We start from the raw sequence: 20,244 nt of genomic DNA, 5'->3' as shown, positions 1-20,244 counted from the left end.
AGCATGACAACCATCTGTAAACACAACTGACCCAGGGCTGGGGGACAAAAGAGGGCCACAACACAACCGCCGTAAATGCCCCTCTGGGGCAATTACGGCCTGAATGATACCTTACATTTGAGAGAGTCAAATAATTGAATTACCCGCTCATAATATGATAATAGGTATACTGTACCCTCCCTGGGGTATCATGACAATAAAACGTCAAAATAACAGATAAACATGTAATCATGACTATACTAGTTTAGATTAGTTCGGTATTTTAGTTTGGTATACGGACTGGTGTGTGTGTTTACATGGAAAACGGATGGCAGCCAGGAGGGGGTCATGGTCCCCAGTGTCGCGGGTCCCTCAGAACACAGGCCCAATCAGTGCTAGCCCACTGCTTAATGGATGGATGGCCCCCCGAAATTAATTAGCCTGACTAATGTAGTGTACACTTAATTATACTGGGCTGCCTTTTGATTTATAGCAGGCCGCGCACGCACGCGCACACGCACACGCGCACACACACACACACACACACACACACACACACACACACACACACACACACACACACACACACACACACACACACACACACACACACACACACACACACACACACACACACACACACACACACACACACACACACACACACACACACACACACACACACACACACACACACACACACACACACACACACACACACACACACACACACACACACACACACACACACACACACACACACACACACACACACACACACACACACACACACACACACACACACACACACACACACACACGTTCAAGTCTGGCTAAAAAGAAAATACAAAAATAAATATTTAACCCAGAGAGGGTCCACCGTCGGTTTCAACGTGAGGGCAGTGATGCAAAGTGTATGACAACGCAGACTTTAGACGAGCATGAGGAAATATTAAACCGCACATAAATAACCGTTCAAGGACAAAAGCACACACACACACACACAGAGAACTTGGGATTTAAAACTGAGAAATGTCCAGAGCATGGCTCCCCCAAAACGCCTTTGCCTACGTCTTTTCTCTCTCTCTCTCCACGGGTATGGGCGTGTGCTGTAAGAGTGAGAGAGCAGAATGATCCATCATGCTGGGCTCTGCCATTACGGAGCATTTTACAGCCTTCATTAGGAGCGAGGAGGGCCAGGCGGCGCTCCGCCGGCCCACCTTTAATTTCATGCTCCTCAAGTGAGAGAAAGGAACGGGGGAACAAAAGGCGGGAAACAAGATTGATGCGCAGGACAGGACGGGCCCGCCCCCCCTGCACAGGCCCCGCCCCCTGCACTTCACACCAGGCACAGACAGGGAGCGCTGCTCAAAATAACACTCCCCCAGCAGGGTTCATTTAGATCTATAGACTACGACTAAAACACTGAAAGACTAATAGGTCTAGACTTAATGGTGTGTTATTCAAAGACCATCTTTTCTGGCAAATTTAAAATTGCATCAATGGGACCTATTTTGCGCTGCCCCTTACAACTTAACACTAAACTTATTTGCCAATCTACATCGACACGTTGGGAGCTTGTAGATCAGCTATTTGAACTATTTTAAAATGTCTTAAAATAGTAAAATTTAAAAAATTAAATTAAAAAGGCAAATAAGTTTAGGGATAAGGGGGAAGGGGTGGCGCAAAAATATAGCTGTACGACTAAAAGACGACTAAGGTTTTTCAGAAGCCTATGCTTAATGCTTAAACATGTAGCTAGGTGTAATGTTAGAGACCACACAAGTGAACCTTTTCAAGCCTGTTTTCTCAACTCGCTGTTTCTACTCTATAATCCACCATCTCAAAAACTGGTGGGTCAAACTGAACAACCAATATGTCAATTTGAAGCTATGATTCCCTGCTTTCATATGACATGGAAAAAAACGAAAATTAAGAAATAATCCAATGGCAGTCTCTCAGTCAAATTTGGCCACAAATCAAAATATTCCCCCATGGCCCAAAACTCTTTCAAATAGCAGGAGCAACGAGAGGCCAGCCTGGCCTAATGAAATCTGCCCATGTAGCAGCAGATCAGCTCCAATTAAAAACAGGCCCACGCCATGTCACGGGGACAGTAGATCAAGTCCGCAATTAACCTCACGGCTGGCCTCTATCAATCCTTAAATTGGAGCGGGCCGGCCAGCATGCAGCACACACACACAATCTCTGCAAAGATATTAAATTTACGTTCTATTAAGTTTAATTAGGATAGGATTTTAAATATACTGGAGAGTCCAGGCACGGAGCCCTGGGCCTGTCATTGGCACCGCTTGATTCACGAGCAACGGGACACTTCTGGATGGACGACGCGCGCACGCACACACACCCCTCTTCTATAGCCCCACAACCTTTCTCCACCCGACTATAGTTCAGGGCCCACAGGTGGTCGCTCTGCTACAACCCCACACACACACACACACACACACACACACACACACACACACACACACACACACACACTAAAGGAGAATAAGCTAAGACATGTTACAATGTGGGCAGCATCACGTGTAGCCTATTTGTAACAGCCTGATATATTTGACACCCACAGCAGCAGGCTAAAGATTGCTACAAAAAGAAACATTCGCCCCTCTCCCCCCGGTCACATGCACCTCTCCCCTGGATGGGACACCCACCCACCCCAGGGACACCTGCACCTCTCCCCTGGATGGGACAGGTTCCCATGTCATACTGTAGGACCTGGAAGCATTGTGAGCCTCATTCCTTCCAGGGGAGAGAGGGGAGAGATAGGGGGGGGGGGGGTACCCAAAGCCAGACCACCTCTGGTTTCAGTTCAGCCCCAGAATTAGTCTCCACGTGGCTTGTGTCTTTTGTTCCGCCAGTCAAAGGGCCACTGAATGGGGGTCAATTGAAGCCAATTCCCTCTGTCGGTCACAATTAATGGGGCTAGCCCTGGCGGAGGAAGGGAAGGGGGGGGCTCCTCTGGATACTGATCCCACTGCACAAGCATGCCAGGAATTGGCCACCTGTGTCCAGCCCTGGGACAATGTCATACCCATCTCACAACCCCCCCACACCACCACCCCCAAGACCCCATCCAACCTCCTTTTCCGTGAATGCATGCACGCACGCACAGGACAGACAGATACATTTATAAATGTCCCCCCCCCCCCTTCTCCCTTACCCACCCAACCACCCACCCAAAAGGAAGGATGGGTAACTAAGAAAGGAGTGGCTGTACAGAGCATAGGCATCCACAATGGAGCCAACACGGCGGTGAAGAGGAGCGGTGTAGCGTGCAGCCACTCACAAAATGATGTTTTCTGAATCATTGGTCCTCCTTCACAAGGTCGGGCCAGAGGAACGCAGCCTACATGGGCTCCAGTGTTGTGTTTTTGGCATGCAGCAAAATTTAGATTTTTTGTTTCAAGTCATAGTCTCTTGAATATAGTTTTAATTTAGTTTTAGTCACATTTTAGTCACCTGGAAAGTTTTAGTGTTAGTACAGTTTTACTAAACTAAATCTACAGTTAGTCGACTAAAATGTATTTTGGCGGGCTTTGATGCCGTCGTTTTTACATACTGAAAATAGCCGATCTACAAGGTCACAACGGGGGCTTGTGGGCTTGTAGATCGGCTATTTTCAGCATGCAACCAAGTGTAAAATTACTTGTACTGGATCTTCTTAACATTTTATTTTGACGAAATTGTCAGTATATTTAGTCTTATAGTTTTAGTCATCATAGCTTGATTGATTGATTGATTGAAATATTTATTAACAGTTTGCAGAATTACAGTACATTTCAAGCACAAACTCAATACAAAGACTGTTAACTGTGAGTGGACGACCCAATTAAGCATTACACTTGTTTACAACAGGGTCCACCATGTTCAATTCATCAAAGCTTAGTCTGACAACCGTAGCCCAAACCCTGCAGCCCTAAAACCAAGCCTCACAGGAAGCCACGGGTTAGTTTAAACCTGCCAGGTGAGTCGTAATGACTATGTACATGGGACATGTTATTTCAGATGACCTCTCCGATGACAGGGACATTTCTTTATGTAGAAAGCTGTATATGCTCAAGCAAATACACTGTCGCAAGATCAGCATGTGCTCTGTACCTGTGAAGATGGCACTTTTTAAAGCATATTGTACATCCTTGTATACTGCTCATTTGTGGCGAGAGCAAGAGAGCATGAGAAAACTCAAGGTGGCGTATGATGATAGTATGAGGCTGCTGCTATAGGAGCTCCAAGAAGCTCCAGCCTAGCCATATGTTTGTAAGTGTCGGTGGTTCCTACTTGCCCTGAAGTTTTAAAGATGGAGTGCCACGATTGTTTTCCACCCTAAAACATGATCATCAGGTATTATTTTAATATAAGGAGGTAGAACTTTTTCCAATAAGTGTACAGTATTTGTTAAAATCATGCTTTTAATGCGGAAACGCCCACCAGTTCATTAAGTTTGCCTGGTTTGCCTGGTGGGTGGTGATCCACCTGAACTGAAGCCACACCCGCAGCTGTAGTTGTATGATAAAGGGGGAGGGGTTAGGGCAGGGGCTGATAGTGTGATGTCACTATATTACTGTTTATTTAATTGGCCCGTTTGACTGTCCAGGAAGAAACCCTAAATATAAACTTAATACACCATTGCACATAAAAATGACTCCAGGGTGTCTAATGAAGTACCGTCACCTCATACACATGGAAAACTGGAAAAAATACAAAAATTGTGGCACTCCATCTTTAAGAAACTTGATGTATAAATGTATGTGCAGAACGATCCTGTTCCATGAGCATTCCCGGAAAAAAACAGGAGGCAAGAAGAATGCATTTAACCTGCACGGTCAGTCTACAACCTCACACCAGTTTTAAACATTTCCGCCTGTAATGACCAGGAGGAGTTCTTCTTTTATTCATCCATTCGTTCATTCATTCATTCATTCAGAGAGAGTGAGAGTGTGAACAGAGCTAGCCTCTCTGGGTCCTCCGAATCAATCTTGGGATAAGTATGGAAGATCGATCCGCCACATGGCCCCTCCCTCCTACAGTCCAGCACTTTGGCGGATGTGTGCTAATTGTCCTGCTGACATTAATTGTCATTAAAAGGGCCTAAAACGGCCCTTTGGCCGTGAGTTACGTGCCACGTTCGAGACTTATACGCCCCCCATTTGTTTACCGGTGACATCATTGCTCTCCTCTACCACTAACATACAAGTCGCTGTTAACCCACATAGGACGGGAACGCATCTCTGATACTTTACCACTTTAACCATCATTTTAAACTTGTGCCGCTGTGAGCTTGTAGATCTGCCATTATTGAAAAGTCGTGAAAATGTGTGCAATTCTTTGAATATAATTATATTCTTTCACAGCGCATGTTTTTTAACTCAAATCTCTGCTTCTGGGGGCCAAATAATACATATCATGTTCAAGTTAGGAACATGGGGGGGGGGGGGGGGTGTTCTCCAGAAAACTGTCAGGATTTAGAAGACATTTTTGTAGACTCTGCATGCGGTCTCAGGTCTCCACGGGTTAAATCAGACGGTTTCAGGCACTGCCGCGTGGGATGGGTTTATACGAGGCGAGGGATGCTGCTCCTTTAATGAGTGTCTCACAAAGATGACATCATCAGCCACTGGTGTGGCCTGTGTAATGTGTGGCATGTATAAGCAGGCTCTATCAAAGAGAGTGGTGGTGGTGGGGGGGGGGGGGACAGTAGTGTGACTGGTGCTTTCACAGCCCACTGCTCTAACTTCCTGAGGGTCTCTTGAGTCTAAAGAGCCCCCCCCGCTCCCCCCTGCATTGCCTGCCTGTCCTGCCCCCTTCAAACAGGGCAAATCAATCAGATACATCTGGCCTAACAAATTGGTTGCCTGTGTGTGTGTCCTGTCCTGTGTGTGTGTGTGTGCATGAGAGTGGGGCCAAGGTGCATAAGAAAAGGAGCTGGGCGGTGGGGGGGGGCCCGGGGGCAGAGACGGACACACACCCATGCAGGCCTTCTTACACATCCCTGGAAAAGGGGTCATGACCCCCCGCACCACTTAAACAGCATTTCAGAGTAGTAGGGACAGAGAGAGGGGTAAGCTTACCTACCACAGAGTAATGGGGGGGGGGGGGGGGGGGGCAGACTAGGGTGATGACCAAATTATCTCACACAAACAACACGACACCTGCATTTCTATTTCATTGATTGATCGAGTTTGGTTGGTTCCAGACAGTGTATATTATGATTGATGTTTCCCTGCCAACTTAGTGCACCTGCATGCTTTAGTTTTAAAAACACACACACACCACGGAAATGTTTATTACGATTCATACTGACAGATGTTATCCAAAATATCATCTTAATCAGATGTAATGAGATGTATTTTTTTAATGCTAGGGCTAGCCATTGGATTATAAGTTAATATAAAAATGCCATCCTCCTGCCAGCCTCCTCAATAGAGTCAGTGTTTGCACATCTGCTGGAATCAGTACCTCGACTCGTTATCGCCGCAGCCAACAGTGTAATATCTGACTGCACATGACCAAGCGCCTAACGTGATCCAATTAGAGCGCCCCAAATCCAATGTACCGCAGAGGCGATTCCCATGGCGATCAATGGGCCAAACTTGGGATACAGGCAAGGCAGTGCGAGCCCAAACACACAGTGCAAACAAAAAAAATGTGCAGACGCCGTGCGAACAAAAATGCTTCTGAGAAGTGACAATATTATGACCTCTCCATCCATCCATCCATCCCCGGGGGCTGGAGGTGAGGCCGATCTGATGCGCCCCACAGTGGCCGGACGACGTCCAGAGTGCGGCCTCCCACATCAAAAGCCCGTCTCCTATAGCTTACCTCACAGGATGAAGTCCTTCCTGAGTCATTTGAGCTAAACCACCCTCTGCATTCACAGAGCTTCCCCTCCTCTTTCCTTCTGCTTTGAATGGAGACTAGCTCTGGTTTGAAAATGAACAATGCCCACACCTTGAACAGGCCCTCTGATACGGCCAAGCTATTGTGTTTGAAAGAGAGAGAGGGTCTCACACACACACACACACACACACACACACACACACACACACACACACACACACACACAGTTGTTGTCCTGCTCGGTTTATCATAGGGCACCACTGTCTAACCCCTTTATGGCACGTTATGCCACTGACCCCCCCAATCTCCTCTCCTCCTCGCGGTGAGGAATGCAGAGTGACTGCACACAACACTGCTTCTCCCTGACCTCATTTGCACCGAGAGAAGGGGAGGGGGAGGAGGAAGGAGGGGGGGTAGGCAGGGAGGAAGGGGGGGGGGGGGGGGGGGGGGGGAGAAAGAGAAGTGAATGGCACCATAACATAACAATGCACTTGGAGGCGCAGTTGGCAAACACAGCTGGGCTAGCCAAAGTAGAGCAGATAATGAACCATAACTCTGGGAGAACAGTGGGGGGGCTACCAAAGTGTCACACAGACACACACACACACACACACACACACACACACATACATCCAGTACATATTCTAATACAGTGGTTCCCAAACTTTGGGGGTCGCGGCCTGGCAACGTTTGGGAACCGTTGATTCCAAAAGTGGTTTTCAACCCTTTTCACATCAAGGTCCATTGGGTTATTTGAGCCACGGACTGCCGATTGATGTGATTTAACCTCTCAGACTAAAGAACATGTTGTAGCAAAATTGTGTCCACAATTCCGTGCTGTGCTGATGTTGGTACCATTAGGAGAGATAACAGTCAAACGTTGATCAAAATAACAATTCTTCCACATTCTGTCATTGTGTGGACTTCTTGTAAATTAAGTAATGCAGATGTTGAACAATTGAACTTTTGAGAGCGTAAATGGTTTCATTTTTACGCTCTCAAGAGTTCAATATATAGAAGGGTTAAATATCTAATAAGGGTCCATTTGGTTACCATGCACCTCTTCATCATTAGGCTGCAGGGGACCACCTGGAAGGACCACTGGTTGAAAACCACTGGTCTAATGCATAAACGATTTATGATACAGACAACATTATGCATGCTTAACCACAATCCACTCTGCCCTCTTCTCCACTGTTGTTTTCGTCGACTAATACTATGACGAAAAATGTTCATTATTTTTTTCACTGACGAAAACTACATAAAAACTAAATAAAAACGAAGACACGATGACTAAAACTATGACTAAATATACTGTCGATGTTGTCAACAAATACAAACTAGACTAACATGTTTGCAAGGGACTAGTGGAGAAGAGATCCAGTATAAGTAAAAGACACAAGTCATTGTACACTGAAAATGGCAGATCTACAAGCGTTGTGAGCTTGTAGATTGGCTATTTTCAGCGAGTGTAAAATCAGTCACCAAGGCACGCCAAAACACATTTTGTTCGACTAAATCACCTGTAGATTATAGTCGACTAAAATATTATGATATGACTAAAACTGACTAAAACTAAAATAGAAATGTGGTGCCAGAAACAACACTGCCTCTCAGTCATTGCTCCTGCTTTCACGTGTATAGCAAATGTTGTTTCTCTAGGTTTTGTTTTTGTGTATCAGCAAATTCCGTTTTTAGATATTAGCCTTTATTGTTTGCGTTAGACTTTCCTGTTTCCCCCCATTGAGCTTCTAAGGTAATATAATGGGTACTGTGTTAAAAATGTTGTCCCCGTTATTGTCTTGTATTCATTGTTATACTGGCAGAGCTGTGTTACATTTATTTCACCTCTTCTCTGGACACAAAATGCAAAAATAACATTGTTGTGTCCATTTTCACCATTTGTCTTTAGCATCACACACACACACACACACACACACACACACACACACACACACACACACACACACACACACACACACACACACACACACACACACACACACACACACACACACACACACACACACACACACACACACACACACACACACACACACAAATCATTAGGGCCGCCTGCCGCCATCATTCATATTTCAGCTGCGATCCAAGAACACTCACCTCAATAACCTCCTTTGAGTCCAGCCTGAAGTTGAAGTCCCCGAAGACAAAATATGGCAGCCTCTCGTAGCGCTGGTCCGTGATTCTGCAAAATGACACAAGTTATTATCCGTGAGGAGGCCTCAGGTTTCAAACAGTCAGCAGTTGATTCATCTGTGATGGATCCTGGCAGGGTATCCAATTAATAAGGGCCGCGGCATCCTACAAATATTGATCCTCAAAAAGAAAAAGAAAAAAAAAGTTGAAAAAGAAAAAAACTGTTTGCCGCAGGAAAACATTTCTTCTGAAATGCATTCCAAGAGCCGTCTGAAAATGAATGATTATTAATCCAGTAAAGACTGGAACGCATCCGTGTCACCTTAGATTTTAACCCATTATTTTTTTACTTTAGCTGTGGAAAAATGGCAGATCTACAAGCTCAAAGTACGGCACAGAGTGGCACAATTCTTGGAATATGTATTATTTCACAGCGAAAGTTTTTAACTCATATCTTTGCTTCTGTGTGTGTGTGTGTGTGTGGGGGGGGGGGGGGGTCCCTGGAACAACATATTTTCCGATAGGGGTCGGCGGCCAAATACATAATTGTTCTGGAGGTCCTTGACATGAAAAAGTTAGAGAACCACTGACACATGGAAACGTGAGGTTTTTCAGAAAACTGTCAGATTTTAGAAGACATTTTGTAGAATCTGGTCTCCGTCCTAAATGTGTTAAAACCTACAAATGTTTAAAATATACTGCATCATGGTGGGGGGGGGGGGGGGGGGACACATTAGCATGAAATGCATATGAAGAGATGATGAGTTGCACTTGGCTGAACAGGTCAAGAGCTGAAAGTGAGGAGTCTGAGTGAGGTCTTAGCTTAATGAGGACCACAGCACCACCTGGTGGTCAGCACACCTTATGTTATGGGGCGAGAAAAGTGTTTCACCTTGAGTGAGGAGGAGAAACAAACAAAAGTGTGTGTTTTGCAAATTGTCTCCGTCTCTGTCGTCTAGCCATTTAATAAGTGAATGCTTTTGGACTGTCCTTTTGTTTTTTATGGTTTGTTGCTTTTTTATGGCATTTGTGATTTATCGTTGACAGTAAAAAAAAGAAAAAAAGAAAAAAAGTAGGGGAGCGAATAAGATGGCAAGAGACATAGAGGATGATGGGGAACGTACTGGAATGGGACGACTCGGGGAAAACAAAAAAATGAATAAATAAAACAGGGAAACTTTAATGAAGAGCACAGGGCGTATACGCTGTAAAATACGGAGTATTAATTTAACTATGAGAGTGTCCAATGTAAAACAACAGTTTGGTTTTCCGACTCTCAGAGTTACACATTTATAAATGAACAGAGTATATATATATATATATTATATACTTTGCATATACGGTATATACGCATGCAACAAACATCACAAGTGTTCAATTTGTGCTCAGTCAGTGTGCATTTTTATAAGCTGAACATTCAGTGTACGTACCCGGGCACCCCTGAGCTTAAAAATAAATTCCCCCAATATGTGATTGCAATATGTGATTGCAAATTGCAATAGGCATCATCTAATGCATACAGTGAAATAGTTTTTGTTTTCCCGAATCGCAGAAGCATGAGAGATTGAATAACAATCTCGCAGCCTGTACCCGCAAGTCCAAACCTCCACACTGTGTGCAACGAGAGACATCTTTATGAATTTGAACTTGAATTTATTGGTTTAACACGTAAATGCCAAGGTTGAATTCAATTTAGTCTCAATAGATCACACAAGACTTGGATTTGATCTATAAGGATTAAGCCCCGACTTAGACTCCCATCGTGTACGAACGTCAGTCGTAAAAAAATGGCAGATCTACAAACTCACGTCGTGTTCTCGCGAGCGCCGCGCAACACCACCGTACGACAGAGCACGCGTTATTACGCATTACTCTCTTGTTTGTGCCCATTTTATGTCTCTTATGGCTGTTTTTAATCAAATATACTTTTATGGCTCTTGGCTTGTTAATATCTTTGATGTACTACACTCATAAACGGTCCCCCGTCCCCCCCCCCGAGCCGAGGGTACGTTGGGAGGGAGTTCTCCGTGTGGGAATAATATTCATGGAGTCCAGAACAACCTCTCCGTGACATGGAATGCTTCCAGAAACTCTGGAACTCCTCGTGGCATCCCCTGGCCGCGGCATTTCAGAAAGAAATGCACCTAAGCGACATATAATTAACTCCTCCACCTCATCACCGACTTTAAAAGTGGCTCCTCCGCGGAGCACAGATAAGAAATTAAAGCCCGTGGGGAGGGGCATGGGGGGGGGGGGGGGGGGGGATGCCCACTGCCCAGCCTCTTCTGAGTAATTAATGATTCAGGATGCTTGGCTCGCTATCTCTGCTAATCGGGGGGGATAAATCTCGTAGCGTAGACTTCCCAGGCCCTGATAACAATATATTTATGGGGCCGTAAAGAGAGATGCCTCTTCTCTGTGGTGGGTCTCTCTCTCTCTCTCTCTCTCTCTCTCTGCAGGAAGGAGGTGCATGCGTGGGGAATGGGGGATTTGGAGTCAAGACGCGGCTGGGAAAATAATAGCCATTATACTGAAGACTACATTTTGTCACTCCATTATATTAAGTAGAAAGTAAAATAATTTGGTTGGTCGCCTGGGGCACCGGCGTCAGCTTCTAACAAGTGCATAATAACGAATGTCAAAATTAGCTTTCGTTTTTTTTCTTCTCACTTGTGTGCATGTGCTTGTTATTATTATTCAGTGATGCGGAAAACTTTACCATATAATGGCATGATGGCCGGTTTATGGCCATGGATGGTTGATGGATATCTAGGATGTTACTGTGTGTGTGTGTGTGTGTGTGTGTGTGTGTGTGTGTGTGTGTGTGTGTGTGTGTGTGTGTGTGTGTGTACATGCTTGCATAATGCTTCGCACAGACACAAATAAAGGGTTCTTCTTTCCCATATAAAATATTTGGAAATCCGATAAAGGTGACATCCACTTTTATTAAAAATAATAATCATAGCGTAGCCTATTTTATTATTATTAACACTGACTACTATTCACGAGTTGCTCGAGTTCATTAATTGTAGAACACTTTCCCTGCGATTTGTTTAATCCACATTTTTAATCAGTTTTAAGTCAATAAAACGGGCAATCCACCGGACAGAATGGGAATTCAACCTGTTATCAGTATCATATGTCAAAGATCAGGTAATGATTTTCCTTGTGCCTGCATGGTTGTTTCATGTGCCTAAACAGGTAGGTCCTTGGAATGGGCTTTAAAAGGGACTCCATGCTGGGAAGGCTATACGACCACAACTATCACCTGTCCTGTAGTGTACAGTCTACACCAGGGGTGCACACACTTTGACTTTTTAAAATGACCAGCTCAACAAGATCTACCCACCAAAAAAAATATGCCATTGCTGAAAATATTTTTAAAGAAAAAAAATAACTTGAGGGGGGTTTGGAATGGTGATTTGTAATGGTGTTACACTGTAAGATAAACATAAAGAATAGAATTGGCTTTATTTTTTATTTTAGGTATAACTTTGTAATGCTACTGCCCTCTTGAAACACTCAAACTATTGCATTGTGGGTTTGACTTGAGCTGACGGGACCTATTTGATGTCAAATGTCACTGTGATCCTATAGAATCCTGAGTGTTCATTTACAAGACAGTGTACAAGTTCATTTCTACATTCTTGGAGTTACCAATTGATAAATCAACGATGAGGATTAGCAGTTAGAATGTGTGCTTGTGCGTGCACACACACACACACACACACACACACACACACACACACACACACACACACACACACACACCACACACCACACACACACACTTGTGCACACATTAGCTTGCTGCTAATACACTCTGAACAACAGCAGTGATGATGTCATTGACGACCTTCCATCCTGGTGCTAAAAGACTGGGCTCTATTCAAACCGGGCCAGTTTATCCCGTCGTCGTCGTCCTCTTCTTGAGGCTATAGTGTAATAAAATGGTCGTATACAACAGGCGGCTGTGGCTGTCGTTACAGGCGTGGGAACTAATGCATTCCTGCTTTTAATAAGCCATTTACTGTGCTTCTGTTAGTTTGGGTGACGGAAACAACAGTCAGGATAATTCTAATAAAAAAAGACCCCATTTGATTTCAGTTGATTCTACTATAGGCCAGGCAGTTGTGCCACTGCAGGGCAGGTAGGCATGTCCAGACTTTGGACTGTGAGTGACATGATTTAGAGACAACAGCCGAGGGTATAAGCAGGGCATCAGACGACTGAAGGAGAGGAGAAACCCCAGGATAAATACAATGAAAGAGAGAATATATAGGGCAGAGGCTGAAATGAAGATCATGACGAGAGGCACTGAGAGAAAATTAGAGAGAGAGATGAACTAGAAAAAGTGCCCCACGGGGCACAAGTCTCCACCAGGTCAGGTTGTGGCCTCCTGGTGGCGCTATCTGGTGGCGCTATAATAGGCCAATGTGAAAAGGGTGCCATTTGTTCTCACGCCTTTGATGGCAATTGGATGATTTGAGGCATTTTGTTCCAAAAATGTGTTTAGCAAAAATCCACCTATTGGTGGCCCTTTATCAGGCCAATGTGAAAAGGGTGATATATTCCTCAGCCTAGTAGCAAAGTCTGTGAAAGATTTCAAGTAACACCACACACACACACACACACACACACACACACACACACACACACACACACACACACACACACACACACACACACACACACACACACACACACACACACACACACACACACACACACACACACACACACACACACACACACACACACACACACAGCATCAGTGCTTCAGAGACTAGGAGGACACAACAACGTAAAGGGGAACACAATCCTAGCATCTGTCCAAACAGCATGCTGTCTAAATAACATTCCTAAACGTTACAGTGGTCAAGCAAAACTAAATAAAAAACGTAACAAAGTAACAAGTGAGTGAAGGAACTAACGTATAACGCCTGCATAGTACAAAAACTAGCCAAAACTAACAAGGATACAGGGAAAACAGAGGGTGAAATTAAGAAAAGGAAGAGAAGCAGAGAGAGAGAGAGAGAGAGAGAGAGAGAGAGAGAGAGAGAGAGAGAGAGAGAGAGAGAGAGAGCATAACAGAGAAAGTGAGCGGGCGTATGTGTTTTTCTCCACAGCCCCATGGAGGCATGTCTTTTCTCCCTCTGTGTTGTGTGCCACAGCTTTATTCCGCTAACAGCCATGTCTAATTCCCGCAGCCTGGTGGTTTTGTGTGCGGGCCCTTAGGTATCAGCCACAGGTCAGAAGGTAACCCTCTGTTTTACAAGATCATTTCCTAAAGCACTCGTTGTGACCCGGGCTCCGTGTGAAAGTTGACTTTTGCCTCGCATGGCCTTTGTGCGGGGGCAGGGCGGGGGGTTGTTGGAGAAGAATCACCAACCACATTAGCTCCAGCGGACTGAGTGTGAATGGGGGGGGGGCTTGCAGGGTGGGGGGTCCCCGCCGAAGGGGGCACGGCTTCCTTTGGGCCACAACCTTTACCCGTCCCCTCGCCGCGGGGGGGCCCATTAGCGGCGTCATCGCAGTTCATTCAGGCAAACTGTAACAGTGTCAGCGAACATTCTCCCACAAAGACGCACCTCTTTACACAGTCTATAAACACGCTGCCCCCCCACCAATTCATCCCCCAGCGGTGACACTATACTGAAAGGGGACGTTCTCACTGAGAGAGTGTGTGTGTGACTGTGTGTGTGTGTGTGCGTGTGTGTGTGTGTCTAGGAGGAAGGGGGGGGGGGGGGGCATTAGTAAGACCTTCCTGAGGGAGAGAGGTACACAAAGAGGGGGGGTTAGAACCTAATTTTATAACATGCACACCATCTCTGCTTCACCCAGGCTTCTTATTGTTAGACTATATACTGGTTGTAAAGTGGCCAGAGCACCATCTCAAATCACTTAATATACACACGCACACAAACTGCCCACACATAAGTGAGCCGACAGGGGGTGCGTACGCTTTTCTGCCATCATGTCAATAGTCCAGACATGCGGAAAACGACCGGATTAAGGTTGGCGACCATGCGTTAAACATATTCCTTAAAAAAAGATAAGGGAGCTGGGAACTTCTCCTTTGGTCCACCCATTCCTGGGACATGTGAGAATGGTCCAGTGGGAAAAGAATATAAAAAAAAAATCACACCCGTGTGAAGTGAGGGGCGCGCTTATCATCATACATCATCATGCATCATCTCAAACTGGCCATTCAGAATGCCTGTTGCCACAAATTTATGTCATATTTGGCGGACATTTGACCTAATTTCTCCTTTCATTGTCAATGGCAAATATTGAGACGTGTGGGGTCAAAAGCTGTATATAGGAAGGGCTAAAAAAATCCTCATCTTTTCACCATGATCATGTAAGATGACAACTGAATTCATGTGATTGGTTAGCCGATTTGCTTTGTCTACATACGACGTGAACTTTCCTTTCATTGTCAATGGCATTTAATATTTCAGGCACATATGATGTAAATTATCCTTTCATTGTCAATGGCAGTGACGAGACGAAAAGCTGTACATAGGAAAAGGGCCCATTGTGGGAGTATGGGAATATTCTTTTTACCCTCTATCACTAAACCAACAACCTGCCTGTAGCAGTGTTTTTTTTGGCAGAATTATTTTATTTTAGTTTTAGTCATAGTCTCTTGAATAGCTTTCATTTAGTTTTAGTCACATTTTAGTCCTGGAAAATGTATAAGTGTTAGTCTAGTTTTAGTCGACTAAATAACCTAAGATTTTAGTTGACTAAATCTACAGTTGATTTAATCGACTAAAATGTATTTTGGCAGGCCTTGATGCCGTCCCAATGACACAAATACACTTGCTGAAAATAGCCGATCTACAAGCTCACAACACGTCGCAGATATTTTCAGCATGCAACCAAGTGTAAAATGAGTACTGGATATCTTGTCGACTAGTCCACTCCCTAGCATTTTAGTCAAATTTTTATTTGTCTACAAAATTGTCAGCATATTTAGTCTTAGTTTTAGTCGTCATAGCTTAGTTTCCAGTTAGTTTTCGTCAGTGGAAAAAAGGTAGTCAACGGACATTTTTCGTCATAGTTTTAGTCGACGAAAACAGTGGCCTGTAGAATAACCAGGGCTGTGGGGAGAGAAACGAACCTTCCTTCCATGAGCGCCATGAGCTTTATTTTAATGAGTAAAATGAAGTGTTAAACCAATCTTTAATCATAGAGCATGTTTACTAGTATATCTGCGGTGGTTTGATTTGAGGTGGTCTCTCTAGACCCCCACGGGGGGATCAGGTCACATTCTGCTCGACAATGTCAATTAAGTCATTTCAAGCTCAACAGAACAAGATTGCCGTTGTGCAATTACCCCTTCTCTGCTGGGAGAGATATACAACTTACGAATTGTAACACACACACACACACACACACACACACACACACACACACACACACACACACACACACACACACACACACACACACACACACACACACACACACACACACACACACACACACACACACACACACACACACACACACACACACACACACACCTATCAAATGTTTTTTCCCCTCACACCAGCCTCAATCCCTCACTGAGCTTATGGAAGATTACGGGGACTGACTGAATGATTGGCATTTAAGCCGAGTCATAATAGACCATCTTTATAGGATTATAAGGCTGTGACTCGGGGCAGGGTCGGGACCACAGAGTGACAAGATGACTTATCAGGAGTCAGGGCCGGTCCCATTTGACTGCGCCGCACAATAGCCCGAGCCGGGCGGCGCGAGTCATTGTTACGTGAATGTTGAGAATTTGGGGAGAGAATGTTAACATTGTGAAGAATGTGCTGGGTGACGTATGTCTGAAAGGGACAGGGGTGACCCCTGTCGCGACCTCTGACACTGTGGGACGGCCACCCCTATGTCCCCCTTCTCTCTCTCCCCCCACCTGGGTCCTCCTCCACCTCCCCAACCCCACCGGGTCCTCCTCCACCTCCCCAACCCCACCCACAGACCTCTGGGTCCTCCTCCACCTCCCCAACCCCACCCCACCTACAGACCTCTGGGTCCTCCTCCACCTCCCCAACCCCACCCACAGACCTCTGGGTCCTCCTCCACCTCCCCAACCCCACCCACAGACCTCTGGGTCCTCCTCCACCTCCCCAACCCCACCCACAGACCTCTGGGTCCTCCTCCACCTCCCCAACCCCACCCACAGACCTCTGGGTCCTCCTCCACCTCCCCAACCCCACCCACAGACCTCTGGGTCCTCCTCCACCTCCCCAACCCCACCCCACCTACAGACCTCTGGGTCCTCCTCCACCTCCCCAACCCCACCTACAGACCTCTGGGTCCTCCTCCACCTCCCCAACCCCACCCCACCTACAGACCTCTGGGTCCTCCTCCACCTCCCCAACCCCACCCACAGACCTCTGGGTCCTCCTCCACCTCCCCAACCCCACCCCACCTACAGACCTCTGGGTCCTCCTCCACCTCCCCAACCCCACCCACAGACCTCTGGGTCCTCCTCCACCTCCCCAACCCCACCTACAGACCTCTGGGTCCTCCTCCACTTCCCCCACCCCACCTACAGACCTCTGGGTCCTCCTCCACCTCCCCAACCCCACCTACAGACCTCTGGGTCCTCCTCCACCTCCCCAACCCCACCCACAGACCTCTGGGTCCTCCTCCACCTCCCCAACCCCACCCACAGACCTCTGGGTCCTCCTCCACCTCCCCAACCCCACCCACAGACCTATGGGTCCTCCTCCACCTCCCCAACCCCACCTACAGACCTCTGGGTCCTCCTCCACCTCCCCAACCCCACCCACAGACCTCTGGGTCCTCCTCCACCTCCCCAACCCCACCTACAGACCTCTGGGTCCTCCTCCACCTCCCCAACCCCACCCACAGACCTCTGGGTCCTCCGTGATCAGTGTTGCCAACTCTCGTGAGAGAAATAAGCCAACCGACCTCCAAAGAAAACAAGCCAAAAACAGGTCAACTCTTGCGACAGAAAAAAGACAAATCTTCCCTTGAACAACAAGCAAAAAGACAGCCCAATAATATGGCCATATCATCCTGATAAAAATGTAATTGGTAATTTATTATACCATTACACACATACTTTAGCCAGGGCTTAATAAGTAGACAAACCAGGCCGATTCTGTCCCTCAATGTGTCACTCACCGCATTTTTACAATCAGATCAAAACATTAATTAAAGAATGTAAACCCTGGAACACGAGAGTCTCGTGTTTGGCGGGCTAGGGTACTAATTTAACCCTCCGTGTTCCTCATTTCTGGGCGGGCTCCGTGTTAAGTAAGGGTTATTGTCAGGATTCAACCAAGTGTGGCATGGAGGTATAAACGATGAAACAATACCTCTCAATCATCACTTCTGTCTCTGCAGATATCTTACATTGTTCAGGACATTTGTGGGGCGTAAACTAAACCTTTGGGGCAGTAGCTATGCCAACTCTTAACGTCGCGTTTACGAACCGCAAACCGACAAACCCAGCTCGTTGTATACCTTCAACGTTAGCTGTGTCAACTTGACTGTCAACAGGCATAACAACGTCGTGACAAATTTATGGCCGTATAGTCACGTCTGGACCCTCTCTCTCTGCATCCATTCCAATCCCTGCTGGACTCACACAGTCTCACACAAGCTTTTAGTGGAGGAAATGGGTGGGAGACTGGGGGGCCTGGGGGGAGGGGGGTTAGGGGCTATAAACAGGTCCACTGTAGGCAGAGAGAAACTGATTGGGAAGGATTAACCTCCGACCCCACAGGCCTCCCAGGGTGAAGAGCCAGTTCACAGAGTCATACACAGTGACACCACGCACACGCACGCAGGTGGACGCACGCGTGTGTGTGGATACACACACACACACACACACACACACACACACACACACACAAGCTTGTGTTTGTTTGAGAGAGAAAATGAAAGCCACTACTATAACAACGATCTGGTAACTGTAATTGTTTCCGCAGCAGGTGCACTTAAGAAAATCGAGATAGCAAAGAAAGCATTTCTCAGTTTGATACTATTGCAAAAATAACAAGACAACTTATTCAAAGATGCCTTCATTTAATTTGCCGTACTCAACATGGCGACAACGTAGAAGCATGCACCGGAAGACATGGGCAAGCATAGCAAAGTATGCATATGCACGCGCACGCACGCACGCACGCACACACACATACTCTACACTCTAATAAATTCATCCTGCTTCATGGAGGATCTTGCGCGGCCGATTATCCAGTCCACCCTTCTCTAGCGTGAACATGTCTATTGGCTGGAAACTAGCCGGCCTGTCTCTGCTCCTTTCAGCCCCTTGTTCTCTGGGGAAAAAAAGCCTAAAGGGAAACATTTAGATTGGAGGAGCTCTTTGAGACGCGGCTGACAGTTGACCGATGACGTCCATAAAGTGACAAAGCATGGCTGTGTGGAGGCCAGTGTGGCCCGCTGCCTCCCCATGGGAAACTAATTGCTCCGAATTGTTAACGGGCAACATTATTTTTCTGCCAATCATTGCTTTTCAATGGCCCCCGAAAATGAGCATGAAACGGGCCTTTTCAGCGGACAAAACGGTTAAATGTCCCCAATGTTGATCAAATTAACTTCGGCGCCGTGACAATGGACTATATTTGTGTGAAAATAATGGCGCGGCACAAAGGCGGCCATTATGCCCACGATTTCACAGTTGTAATGTAAAACTGTTCTCCCCTGAACCGGACCAGCCACCCTGAATGGGGCGTTGGAAGAAAAAAAAGAAACAAACTCTCAAGGCGTACAAAAGACTTTTCTTTTCTTTTTTTTAAGGAAGATGAGGGGGAGGCATGTTGATTTTATCTCAAGCTATCATTTCACATGCTCATTTGGTATAACCACGTTTTCCATCCTCTTTGGCAAATTATAACGTCCTTTTGACTCCATCAGAGGTCTCTGGAGAAACTAACTGAATTAGGCCATCTTTTTTTCTTTTTTTTTTACGTACAAAAGCACTTTGTCTCCATATGCCCGATTTACACTTTGCTTCCGCCTCGTGTTCTGCATAAAAAAAAGCGATCTAGAAGCTTGCAACGGGTCGCACCGTGGCGGAGTGTGAGATTTTCTGCGCGCAACAAACAGCAGGCACACACAACTATGTAACTAACTAACACACACAACTATGTAACTAACTAACTAACTAACTAACACAACTAAGCGTAAACCACTAAACCAGGCTTCTCAACAGCAATGCAACGACGATTC

At 46.0% G+C, this 20,244-nt stretch overlaps 1 protein-coding gene across 1 annotated transcript in view; it reads right to left on the bottom strand.

Annotated features, from left to right (window-relative positions):
* The window catches only part of inpp5a (inositol polyphosphate-5-phosphatase A), a 206,581-nt gene that overhangs the window by 55,738 nt on the left and 130,599 nt on the right, over positions 1 to 20,244 (bottom strand). The window contains 1 exon segment of the mRNA XM_083774951.1: positions 8,962 to 9,046. Coding sequence (XP_083631077.1) covers positions 8,962 to 9,046 — 85 coding nt within the window.

The sequence above is a fragment of the Protomyctophum parallelum genome (assembly GCF_964188405.1).
Source record: "Protomyctophum parallelum genome assembly, chromosome: 10".
Lineage (NCBI taxonomy): Eukaryota > Metazoa > Chordata > Actinopteri > Myctophiformes > Myctophidae > Protomyctophum > Protomyctophum parallelum.
Note: the sequence above shows the minus strand (reverse complement) of the source record. Positions and strands in the feature narration are given on the sequence as shown.